General features: G+C 43.8%; 1 protein-coding gene and 1 non-coding gene across 13 annotated transcripts in view; both read left to right on the top strand.

Moving 5' to 3' along the window:
• Positions 1-13,114, top strand: part of NFATC3 (nuclear factor of activated T cells 3) — a 154,878-nt gene that overhangs the window by 109,429 nt on the left and 32,335 nt on the right. For 10 of the 12 annotated variants that reach the window (XR_013411019.1, XR_013411018.1, XR_003725626.2 and 7 more), the window contains one exon: positions 5,222-6,229. The exons of 1 other annotated variant lie outside the window; for it this stretch is intronic. Coding sequence is in view for 5 of the 11 variants with exons in the window: in XM_015126455.3 (XP_014981941.2) it covers positions 5,222-6,229 (1,008 nt within the window). In the remaining 6 variants the exon portion in view is untranslated. Of the gene's footprint in view, positions 1-59; positions 738-5,221; positions 6,230-13,114 lie in introns of those variants that run through there. One more of the 12 variants, XR_013411023.1, reaches the window with a different exon arrangement.
• Positions 3,773-3,907, top strand: LOC114674511 (small nucleolar RNA SNORA48). Its single transcript, XR_003725664.1, has one exon. It is a non-coding gene; the product is annotated as a small nucleolar RNA SNORA48 (small nucleolar RNA).

Below are 13,114 nucleotides of genomic sequence, written 5' to 3' on the forward strand. Positions count from 1 at the left end.
TGAACTCCTGACCTCAGGCAATCCGCTTGCCTTGGCCTTCCAAAGTGCTGGGATTACAGGTGTGAGCCTCCGTGCCTGGCCCAGGGGTTTAATTTTCTTTTTCCTCCCTTTTTGTTTTTCATACCAGTTGGTAACAAGTTGACCTGCCGTTTAACTTTCTTAAGTAGCACTCAAATTCTTCAGGGCAGGTGGCAAGGTATGCATCTCCTCCAGAATGGGGTATAGCAAACGTCCTGTCCAAAGAGGTTATTAAATACTGTTGAGATGAGGGATTGTAGACTCTAACCTGAATGAGAAGGAAGAGGGCTTTCCAGATTGCAATAAGAAAAGCAAAATCAGTCAAGCAGATTAGGGGGTTTGATTACTACCTCATAATGGTAGTAATTGAAAGGCAAACCAGGAGAGTTTGCTGCCTTTCAGCCCATGAATTGGGAGGACAATAAAAAGGCAGAATCCTAGAGGATATTAATTTGGGAATGGAAATCAGTAGAGCTCTGGAATGGAAAGAAAACATTCGATTGCACTATAACTCATCACTGCCCTTATGGTTGATAGATGACAAATCAGGTGGCATAAACTAACAGAAGAATAGGCACACAGGAATGTTTGTATAGTACTCATTCTGGTTGGTTACTGTCTTTCTCTGTAGCATTTAACTTTTTTCATTTTTTTCTAAAATGAAATTTTGAATAAAATGTTTCTAAAATGAAATTTTTAATAAAATTTTTACAAAAGCCAGTACATTACTGTAATTTTTTTTTTAAAGATAGGTTTTTTTTAAAAACATTCAAATTCTTGGCTGGGCGCAGTGGCTCATGCCTGTAATCCCAACACTTTGGGAGGCCGAGGTGGGTGGATCATGAAGTCAGGAGATGGAGACCATCCTGGCTAACACAGTGAAACCCCGTCTCTACTAAAAATACAAAAAAATTAGCCAGGAATGGCGTCGTGCGCCTATAGTCCCAGCTGCTGGGGAGGCTGAGGCAGGAGAATGTGTGAACCTGGGAGGCGGAGCTTGTAGTGAGCTGAGATCATGCCACTGCACTCCAGCCTGGGTAACAGGGCAAGACTGTCTCAAAAAAAAAAAAAAAAAAAAATTCAAATTCTCTTCTCTTCTGAGACTATCATTCTGTCCTTCCAGATTCCTTTGATCCACATATAAACAAAATTTTTTAAAAATAGAAATGGGACCAGCCTGTATATGGTTTTGTAACTGAACATTTTAATTTTTCTTCATCGACAGAGTTTTACAGAAGTGTAATAACTTCTTAGTATTCTGTTGTATGACCTGATCTCTGTTATGTTAGTGTTATTTTGTTTATCTCATTAATTTGTATGAATTCTTTATTTAGAGATTCTAACCTTTTGTTTGTTTATGGCAAATAATTCCTTTTAAAATTTTACTTATACAATTTTTAGATAGTCATATTGTTACGGGACCCTTGAGGTGTCACTTTGCCAGCCGGAAACCCCTGTGGCTAGTGGCACCTTTGCCCATGGCCCCTCTGGGCCCACTCGGCCTGGCAAGCTACATGTGGCTCGCGCTACCGGCCTGGATCCCATGCCTGCCAAGGGTGAGCAGAGTGGGAAGGGGTGTGTGAGTGAGCGAGCGTGGAGTCGGCACGCTGGCTATGGAGGGGCTGGCAGCTCTAGGCACCAGCATGGGTGGTGGCTCCCTGTGAGGCTGCAGCTAGACCAGGGATACCACAGGCAGCTTCCATGTCTGGCACTGGGGAACATGGTGGCCCCCAGAAACTTGGAGATGCCAGGAACCTCAGAGCCCCAAAGAGAGTGTCACAGCCCTGGCTCAGGGAGCTTCTAGGTCTGGGCTCCCTAAAGACCGCAGCTCTTCTCTCCTTCTTGGTGCTGCCAGCATGGCGAGCAAGGGGCCTCTTTCAACCCTGTTTGTGTTACAACTCTTTCAGCCCCACTGAGTTCTTGTCCTATGCCCAGGAAGACTGAGGTACGCGGACAAATGGAGGGTGAGTGGGACGAAGAGGAGCTTTTTTTGAGCAATAGAACAGCTCAGAGAAGACCCACAGAGGGTAGCTCCTCTCTGCAGCCAGGGTGTCCCAAGTGTTCAGCCCTCAGCAGAGAGGAAACTCTAGAATGGGTAGCTCCTCTCCACAGGCAGGTTGTCCTGTTGTCTTCTCAGCTCTCAGCAGCTTTCAGCAGAGAGGAGACCCTGAGGTGGGTAGCTCCTTTCCACAGCTGGTCGTCCTGTTTTCTCTTTTTGAGTATGGCTGAGTCCAGGTTTTATATGGGCTTCAGAGGAGAGAAAGTGCATGCTAACTGTTCCATGGGGTGGCCGTGGGTGGGCCCGGAAAAAGCACCGTAAGTTTGCATTCTGGTCCGCAGGACTGGCAGCCCAGTCCCCAGGCTTCAGGCCTTCTCCAGCTTGAAGGTGGGGCTTCACTGGTGACCCACCCCTTTCCGCCCAGGAACCTGTCCGCCTCCTGTTGCTTTTCATGGTGCCCAGGTTGTTTATGTCAAGGGGTGCCTGCAAACCAGGGTTGAGCTGCCCTCACCCCTACCTCAACATCCCTCCTGTGCTCGTCAGTGCCCAAAGACTGAAGGGGGCTGAGGCAGCAGGGGGCTGGCGTGTCAGCACTGCCCCAAGCATACACACACCCTGCTGAGTTGCAACATCGCCTGGGCTCGGCCTCAACTTCCCTCCAAGATTGAAATGGGCACCAGGAGCAGGGAGAGGCCAGGCACCAGGAGCAGGCACCTCTGAGTCTGTTGGGGGAGGTGGACTTTCTGGGTCCCTGAGAGTGCAGAGATGCCTAGGTCAGCAGCCATGGTTTGAATGGCTGTAGCTGTACCCAGGATGGTGGGGCTTCTGCCTGCTACCACCCCACTCCCCCCGCCAAGAGCACAGGGATGCCCAGGTCAGCAGCCGCAACTGGGTGGCCACAACTGCACCCAGGAAGTACAAGGCTCCCGCCCTGCCAACTCAGAAGATGTGGAGCATGCAGTGCTGGCCGCACCTCGCCCACTGCAGCCAGTGTCATGGCAGTGGCCACTCCAGATGGGCAACCACTGCCATCAATAGTTGCTTTTTTTTTTTAATTAAAGTATTTCTGAATTTATTACCTTTTTGGCAATCCCTTTGCAATAGGGATCCAACCAAAATCAATATCCAGTGGAGGGATGATCATTAATTGCAAATGGCTGATTCTTTTAGGGTTTTTAAGTTTTATTTTTTATTTTTATTTTTGTTTGAGACAGAATTTCACTCTTGTTGGCCCAGGCTAGAGTGCAGTGGCGTTGTCTCATTTCACTGCAACCTCTGCCTCCCGGGTTCAAGTGATTCTCCTGCCTCAGCCTCCTGAGTAGCTGGGATTACACGGGTGCATCACGACGCCTGGCTAATTTTGTGTTTTTAGTAGAGACAGAGTTTCATCATGTTGGCCAGGCTGGTCTCGAATTCCTTACCTCAAGTGATCCTCCCACCTTGGCCTCTCAAAGTGCTGAGATTACAGGTGTGAGGCACCACACCCAGCCCGACCTTCATTATTTTACATGTCGATGTCTAGTTTTCTTCGCGCCATTGTTGAAAACCATTGAATGGTTTTGGCACCCTTGTTTTTGAAGATTAGTTGACCAAATATGTGAGGATTTATTTCTGGACTCTATTCCATTATATTGATTATGTCTATCCTTATGTTAATATTACACTGTTTTAATTATTGTAGCTTTGTGTAGTAAGTTTTTAAATCAGGAAATCCTGATTTCCTCCAACTCTGTTCTTTTTCAAGATGATGTTGGTTGTCCTTGACTTGGGTAGAGTGATGTCTGCTTGGTGCTGCCTATCTCATATAAGCCAGGGATGAATCAATGCCTTATTTATCCCAGCTTGGCTTTTGGTCTGTGCCCATACCTGGTTTATGCCTTGGACACATGGGAAAAAAGATCATGTTGGCTATTTGGAATCTTGAGATTCCATGTGTATTTTAGAGTGAGTTTTTCTATTTCTGCAAAAACTGTCACTGAGACTTTGATAGGGATTACATTGAATCTGAAGATCACTTTATAATGACTCAAGGACATCAATTTTTTTTGACAAAAGATCACTTTGGAGAGTGTTGTCATCTTAGCAATATTAAGTCTTCAATCCATGAACCTGGAATGTCTTTCCATTTATTTAGGGCTTCTTTAATTTCTTTCAGCAGTGTTTTATAGATTTCAGTTATGAGTCCTGCCTTCCATGGTTAAATCATTTCTGAGTATTTTATTGTTTTTTGATGTTATTATAAATGGAATTGTTGGCTATGCACAGTGGCTTATGTCTATAGTCCCAGCACTTTGGGAGGCTGAGGTGGGAAGTTTGCTTGAGTATGGGAGTCTGAGACCAGCCTGGGCAACACAGTAAGACTTCGTCTCTACAAAAAATAAGCATGAGCATGGTGGCACATGCCTGTATTCCAGCTACTCAGGAGGCGGAGGTGGGAGGATCACTTGCTGCAGTAACCCAAGATTGCACCACGGCACTCCAGCCTGGCTGACAAGAAATTGTTTTCTGAATTTTTATTCAGATGTTTATTGCTAGTTTATAGAAATATAACATTATTTTTGTATGTTGATTTTGTATCCTGCAACTTTGCAGAATGTATTTGTTAGTTTTTTTGTGGATTTTAGTACTTCTTTTGATCCCCACATGATGGCAGAGGATCAAGTGAGATGTGTGTGAGAACCATTGTAAAGCAGAAGTTCTGTGAATGTCAGAGTCATGGTTTCTGGTGTATGATGCAACATGTAAAACCAGATGATTGGTAGGCTTCCGATCAGGGATCCCAAATTCAATACTTTGTTAGGCCCTAGGGCTTTGTTTTTTGTTTTAGTTACTTAATTTTGAATAGGTAATAAATATACAGTGAAAAACATTCAAAAGACTAAAATAGTATGTAGTAAAAGGTAAACCTCTGAATTCTGTCCTTTAGTCACCTAGTTTTCCTTCCTAGCAGTGACTCTAGCATAGTTTCTTGTGCCTCTTCCCAAAGATATTCATATTATACACAAGCAAAACGTGTATGTGTATACATATGTATGTACGTCTACACATACACAGAGAAATACCCGATATTTTACATGAAGTTCCTTAAAGGCATTTGAGTTTGCCCCTCAGCTTATGCTGTAGTTGTGTAACCTAGCATGAAGGCCTGTCAGAATTATTTTATGTATTATATAATAATATTTGCTTTAATCATTTTATTTTCAGTTTTGATGAAGCAAGAACACAGAGAAGAGATTGATTTGTCTTCAGTTCCATCTTTGCCTGTGCCTCATCCTGCTCAGACCCAGAGGCCTTCCTCTGATTCAGGGCATTCACATGACAGTGTACTGTCAGCACAGAGAAGTTTGGTTTGTTCCATCCCACAAACATATGCATCCATGGTGACCTCATCCCATCTGCCACAGTTGCAGTGTGGAGATGAGAGTGCTAGTAAAGAACAGCATATGATTCCTTCTCCAGTTGTACACCAGCCTTTTCAAGTCACACCAACACCTCCTGTGGGGTCTTCCTATCAGCCTATGCAAACTAACGTTGTGTACAATGGACCAACTTGTCTTCCTATTAATGCTGCCTCTAGTCAAGAATTTGATTCAGTTTTGTTTCAGCAGGATGCAACTCTTCCTGGTTTAGTGAATCTTGGCTGTCAACCACTGTCATCCATACCATTTCATTCGTCAAATTCAGGCTCAACAGGACATCTCTTAGCCCATACACCTCATTCTGTGCATGCCCTGCCTCATCTACAATCAATGGGATATCATTGTTCAAATACAGGACAAAGATCTCTTTCTTCTCCAGTGGCTGACCAGATTAGCGGTCAGCCTTCTTCTCAGTTACAACCTGTTACATATGGTCCTTCACATTCAGGGTCTGCTACAACAGCTTCCCCAGCAGCTTCTCATCCCTTGGCTAGTTCACCACTTTCTGGGCCACCGTCTCCTCAGCTTCAGTCTATGCCTTACCAATCTCCTAGCTCAGGAACTGCCTCATCACCGTCTCCAGCCACCAGAATGCATTCTGGACAGCACTCAACTGAAGCACAAAGTACAGGCCAGGGGGGTCTTTCTGCACCTTCATCCTTAATATGTCACAGTTTGTGTGATCCAGCTTCATTTCCACCTGATGGGGCAACCGTGAGCATTAAACCTGAACCAGAAGATCGGGAGCCTAACTTTGCAACCATTGGTCTGCAGGACATCACTTTAGATGATGGTAAGTTCATCTATGATATGTTCTTGAAATAGTGTAGATTCAGGAACTTTATTCTCCCAAGTGTCATGAAAAAGTTTCTATGGATTGCTTATTGGCATATGGTTGGGCTTTTAAATAAGTTGTTATTAGAAATATATGTTAATATATAATTTTGCCTGGCACGGCGGCTCACGCCTGTATCCCAGCACTTTGGAAGGCTGAGGCGGGTGGATCACAAGGTCAGGAGTTTGAGACCAGCCTGGCCAACATGGTGAAACCCTGTCTCTACTAAAAATACAAAAAATTAGCTGGGCATGGTGGTGCAGCCTATAATCCCAGCTACTCGGCAGGCGTGCAGGAGAATAGCTTAAACCCGGCAGGTGGAGGTTGTAGGGAGCCAAGATCACACTATTGCACTCCAGCCTGGGCAACACAGCAAGACTCCGTCTCGAGGGGAAAAAAAAAATTATATATATATAACTTTGAGGATAGATATGAAAATCCATGCCTTAGCATCTGCTTTGCCACTAATATCTGTTGCTGAATATAGCATCTTTTCTTCCAGAATATATAGTGAGATCACAGTGTCTAGGGAATGGAATTCAAGGTCGTTAGTTCCATAAATATTACTGAATCCTATCCTTTTGCAAGATGAAGCTAGATGCTGGGAATATGAAGGATGTATTAAGATAGAGATCTCCGCCGGGTGCAGTGATTGATTCACACCTGTAATCCCAGCACTTTGGAAGGCTGAGGCAGGTGGATCACTTGAGCCCAGAACTGCAAGACCAGCCTGGGCAACATGGCAGAACCCCATGTCTACAAAACAAAATACAAAAAATTAACCAGGCATAGTGGTGTGGGCCTGTAGTCCTAGCTAACCAGGAGGCTAAGGTGGGAGGATCACCTGAGCTGGAGAGGTTGAAGCTGCAGTGAGCTGTGATCATGCCACTGCACTCCAGCTTGGGTGATGGAGTGAGACCCTGCCTCAAATGAAAAAAAGATATCTGCAGAGATATGTAACAGATTTCACAGGAAGGATTCAGCAAGTCTTCTGTGAGTAGGTGACATTTGAGCCAAGTTTTGGAGGATGAGTACAGTTGACTTTCTGTATGCATGGGTTCCGCACCTTGGATTCAACCATCTGTGGATTGAAAATATCTGGGGGAAGAAAATGGATGGTTGCATCTATATTGAACGTGTACATACAGACTTTTTTTTTTCTTGTCATTATTCCCTAAATAATATAATATTACAACTGTTCCCATAGCATTTACATTGTATTTGGTATTGTAAATAATGTAGATATGATTTAAAGGGGGGATGTGAGTAGATTACATGCAAATAGTATGCTGTTTTATATAAGGGACTTGCGCATTCATGGATTTTGGTACGGGGGGGTTGTAAAACCAGTCTCCATGGACATAGTCATTTCTCAGTGTACTCAAGGAATTGGTTTTAGGACCGCCTGTGTACAACCAAATCATGCATGCTCAAGTTCCATGGTCATCCTGTGGAACCCACATGCAAGAAAAGCAGCTGTGGTCTCAGTGCTTTGGGAGGCCAGGGTAGGAGGATTACTTGAGACTAGGAGTTTGAGACCAGCCTGGGCAACATAATGAGACCTCATCTCTACCAGAAAAAAAAAACACAAAAATTAGCTGGGTATGGTGGTGTGTGCCTGTAGTCCTAGCTACTAGGAAGACTGAAGTGGGAGGATCGCTTGAGCCCAGGAGTTCGAGGCTGCAGTGAACTGATGGCATACTATTGCACTCCAGCCTGGGTAGCAAAGTGAGACCCTGTCTCTAAAAAAATTAAAAAGCCTTCCACATATGCAGATTTCACATTTGAGAATATTCTTTTTTAGATCCATGTTTGGTTGAAAAAAGCTGTGTATAAGTGGACCCAGGCAGCTCAAAGCTTTGTTGTTCAAGGGTCACCTGAGTATGTTTTCAGTAAATGAAGATCAGAGGCAAGTCAGATAATATAGCAGAAATAGAGAAGAAGGATGTGTTTGTCAGGGAAGGATATGTCTGTGGTGGGGTGAAGTATGGGGATGGAATTGGGGGATGGGGTGATTGGTACAGTGCAGGATGGTTTTAAAGCCATGAGGGGACATGTCAGGTCATTTGTGTGTAAACAGAAGGTATATGTGTAAACTAGAGCAACACCTAAAATTTGCATAGCATTCTTCTATTTATTATCTAATCTTATCATTCCTCAAACTCTGAGGTAGATAGTGACATTTACAGAGTTGGACTTTTGAAAGATCACACAACTAGTAAGCAGCAGAACTGAGACTGGATCAATCCAGTCTTTTTCTTGTGGCACTACAGCTGCCTCCCAGAAATAGCAGGCCATGGTGGTTAGAATAGAACTCTGTACTAAACGGAATCCTTTAAGGTTTTTCTAATTCCTGGAGAATATTCTCCAGAAACGCATGTGCACAATTTCACTGCATTAACCCATGTTCACAACTGCATCTAATCTGCCACACTGTGTTTGGCGTACTTGAGGGCTCTGCTATTTAAGCTTTTTGCTGTTCTTTGTGCACAGCTAGCGTAAGTGTCACTCCCTACGAAATGATGAAACCAAAACATGGAGAGCAGGCTGCTACTTTTATGCAAAACAGATTTGAAATAAAGGCTTATGCAAATATTGGCTTTAAAATTGTTACCTGTTTCTTCTTTTAGCAGTTTTAGACTAACTCTTCACATTGCTTTTCACCCTGAAACAAGGAGTGAGACCTTGAGTCACTCATTTGTGATATAACTGAAGATAGGAGATATATTGAGTGGGTCTTTAAGGGCATTTCGCTCATTTTCTTTACCAATGAAGATATTTTTTTCCTTCTAAAAAGAGCCCAAAGCTAGAACCTGCTCTTTCTAATTTACCACAAGTTGAGAGATTTGGGGGTGGAAGGTAGGATAGGCAACAAATCAGATTTCTAGAAAGGTTTTGGGAAAATGTATTTCATTATTTGAATATATTAAGATTTGTTTCAAAAACAGAAGCTCTGGAAAGGTGGGGTCTGTGAGGGCAGCTGTAAAAGCAATTTTATTTTTGCCCCCTTTATTATGGTAGAGCATACAAGCAAGAAAGAGGCCAGGTGCCGTGGCTCACGCCTGTAATCCCAGCACTTTGGGAGGCCGAGGTGAGTGGATCACCCAAGGTCAGGAGTTCCAGCCCGGTCAATATGGTGAAACCCTGTCTCTACTAAAAATACAAAAAAATAAAAAATTAGCCGGCGTGGTGGTGGGCGCCTATAGTCCCAGCTACTCGGGAGGCTGAGACAAGAGAATTGCTTGAACTTGGGAGGTGGAGGTTGCAGTGAGCTGAGATCACGCCATTGTACTCCAGCCTGGGCGACGAGAACAAAACTCTGTCTCAAAAAAAAAAGCCAGAAATGTTCCTAGATTGTAGACTCCCAGGGACTAGCTATCACATTCGCTCATTGCCACCCCTCAGGGGACTTGATAGAAGCTCAGTGCTGCCAAGCAGTAATTACAGAGGGGGAAGAGCTGGACACAATGGTGTGCACCTATAGTCCCGGCCACTTGGGAATGTGAGATGGAAGGATCACTTGGGCTCAGGAGTTTGAGTCCAATCTTGCCAATACAGTGAGACCCTGTCTCTAAAATTAAAAAAAAAATAAGGACAGAAAAAACTGAAATGCGCTCTTTTTATTTTTTTGTGATGGTAGTCTCACCCTGTCACCTGGGCTGAAGCGTAGTAGTGCAGTCTTGGCTCACTGCAGCCTCGATTTCCTTGGCTAAATGGATCAATCTTCCCACTTCAGCCTCCTGAGTAGCTGGGACTACAGGCATGTGCCACCACACCTGACCAATTTTTGTTAAAATGCACTTCTGAACACCTTAGATTATTGGCTGTATAATTTTTGCAAATTGAATTTTTGATGCTTAATTTAAGCTCCAGAATGAATTTATCTTTATTTTTATTTTTATTTTTTGAGACGGAGTCTCTATCACCCAGGCTGAATTGCAGCAGTGTAATTACCGCTCACTGCAACCTCCATCTCCCAGGTTCAAAGAGATTCTCCTCCTTCAGCCCCCCGAGTAGCTGGGACTACAGGCATGCGCTACTACACCTGGCTAATTTTTGTATATTTTAGTAGAGATGGGGTTTCGCCATGTTGGCCAGGCTGGTCTCAAACTCCTGACCTCAGGTGATCTGCCTGTCTCAGCCTCCCAAAGTGCTGAGATTACAGGCAAGAGCCACCATGCCCAGCCTAAAATGAATTTTTAATATTTTTAATTTGACTCATTTATTATGATATTTGGATTTGCCTTTGAAGATAGAATTTCTAGATGCTTAGAAAATCCTAAAGTTCTGCAGCCTTTTAATGTAAATTCAAATTAGCTGGGTGTGGTGGTAGGCGCTTATAATCCCAGCTATTTGGGAGGCTGAGGCGGGGAGAATTGTTTGAACCCAAGAGGTGAAGGTTGCAGTGAGCGGAGATTGCACCACTACACTCCAGCCTGGGTGACAGAGTGAGAGACTCCATCTCAAAAAAGGAAAAAACAACCTTTTAACATAAATCCATAAAATAAAAATTGAAATGGCTGGGCGCAGTGGCTCACACCTGTATCCCAGCACTTTGGGAGGCTGAGGCGGGCAGATACCTGAGGTCAGGAGTTCTCGACCAGCCTGACCAACATGGAGAAACCCCATCTCTACCAAAAACACAAAATTAGCCTGGTGTGGTGGCACATGCCTGTAATCCCAGCTACTTGGGAGGCTGAGGCAGGAGAATCGCTTGAACCTGGGAGGCAGAGGTTGCAGTGAGCCGAGATTGTGCCATTGCACTCCAGCCCAGGCAACAAGAGTGAAACTCCATCTCAAAAAAAAAAAAAAAAAAATTATCATAGACCTTGAACTCTATAGCACTGGAATATCTCCTTTTTAAAATTTTTTTTATTTTTATTTTTGTAGGGATGAAGTCTTGCTATACTGCCCAGGCTGGTCTAGAACTTATGGCCTTAAGTAATTCTCCCACCTTGGCCTCTCAAAGTTCTGGGAGCCATCATATCTGGCCAAATGTCCCCTTTCTGGTTAGCTTTATTTTATTTTACTTTATTTCATTTTATTATTCTTGAAGATGGCATCTAACTCTGTCACCCAGGCTGGAATGCAGTGCTGTGAACACAGCTCACTGCATCCTCAACCTCCTGGGCTGAAGCAATCCTCCTGCTTCAGCCTCCTGAGCAACTGGGACCACAGGCACATGCCACCATGCCCTGCTAATACTTAACTTGAAAAGTCATAGAGCCAGGCATGGTGGTGTGTGCCTGTCATCCCAGCTACTAAGGAAGGCTAAGGCAGGAAGATCACTTGCGCCTAGTTTGAGGCTAGCCTGGAGAACATAGCAAGACCCTGTCTCTAAATATTGTAAGTGAGTCATAGAACATACCAGAAAGGATTGAAAGGGACTAAAGTGAACTTTGTAGTTAGCCCAAGCTCAGTTTTTTAAAACTTTTTCATATTATGTTAACTGTTAAGTCCAAAGTAATTTCCACTCTACAACCAGAAGGCACAGTAATTTAAAAACTTTTTTGCTATACTACTTAAAGATACTTAATCCTAATAACTTTTGTTAATTCTGTTTTATATTCAAATTTATATATCCTCTTTTAACCAAATCAAAGATTAAAACACACTTTCTTTAATTTTTGAAGTTTTTAAGTAAGATGGTATCTCTTAGGAATCATTCATGTATTAGTTGACTGTTACTTTTAGAAATGTGGACGTTAACATCAATTTTTTATTATAAATTCAGTGACATTTACTAGAGAAGATAGTAGTGTAACTCAGCTCAGAATTTCAAGAGTTATAGTCTGTGCATGGTGGCTCTTGCTTGTAGTCCCACCACTTTGGGAGGCCCAGGCAGGCAGATCACTTGAGCCCAGGAGTTTGAGAACAGCCTGGACAACATGGCAAAACCCTGTCTGGAAAAATTACAAAAGTTACCTTGGCATGGTAACATGTGCCTGTAGTCCCAGCTACTTGGGAGGCTGAACTGGGAAGATTGCTTGAGCTCAGGAGGTCAAGGCTGCAGTGAGCGGTGATCATGCTACTACTCTCCAGCCCAGGTGACAGAATGAGACCCTGTCTCAAAAATAGTTATAGAGCTGGAAAATATTCGAATATAGCTCTCATGTTATGGATAAAGCATCTGAATTTTACACAGAGCCTAAGGTATTCATCCAGGGTAACACACTTGAATTATGACAGAATAAAGACTAAAACCTGTTTCCTGACTCTAGGAGTTTTTCCAGTATGTGTAATCAAGTTTCTAGTCAGTGTGTTGAGGTTTTAGAATGGGTGTCAAACAAAGAATACGTGAAAGAGAATGCCATTTTCTCCATAGAGCCTTGATTGTGAGAGGGACCAGGGTAATCTTAAGATTATAGATTCTGGCTGGGTGCAGTGGCTCATGCCTTGTAATCCCAGCACTTCGTGAGGCCAAGGTGGGAGGATCGCTTGAGCCCAGGAGTTCTAGACCAGCCTGGGCAATATACCCTGTCTCCACTAAAAATTTAAAAATTAGCTGAGCATAGTCGGGCATGGTGGCTCACGCCTGTAATCCCAGCACTATGGGAGGCCAAGGCAGGCAGATCACCTGAGGTCAGGAGATCGAGACATTCCTGGCCAACATGATGATACCCCGTCTCTACTAAAATACAAAAAAACTAGCCAGGCATGGTGGTGCGTGCCTGTAGTCCCAGCTACTCAGGAGGCTGAGGCAGGGGAATCGCTTGAACCCAGGAGGCGGAGATTGCAGTGAGCCAAGATCACGCCATTGCACTCCAGCCTGGAGACAGAGCGAGACTCCGTCTCAAAAGGAAAAAAACAATTAGCTGATCATGGTGATGTGTGCCTATAGTC

This window comes from Macaca mulatta, chromosome 20, assembly GCF_049350105.2.
Source record: "Macaca mulatta isolate MMU2019108-1 chromosome 20, T2T-MMU8v2.0, whole genome shotgun sequence".
NCBI classification, from domain to species: Eukaryota; Metazoa; Chordata; class Mammalia; order Primates; family Cercopithecidae; genus Macaca; species Macaca mulatta.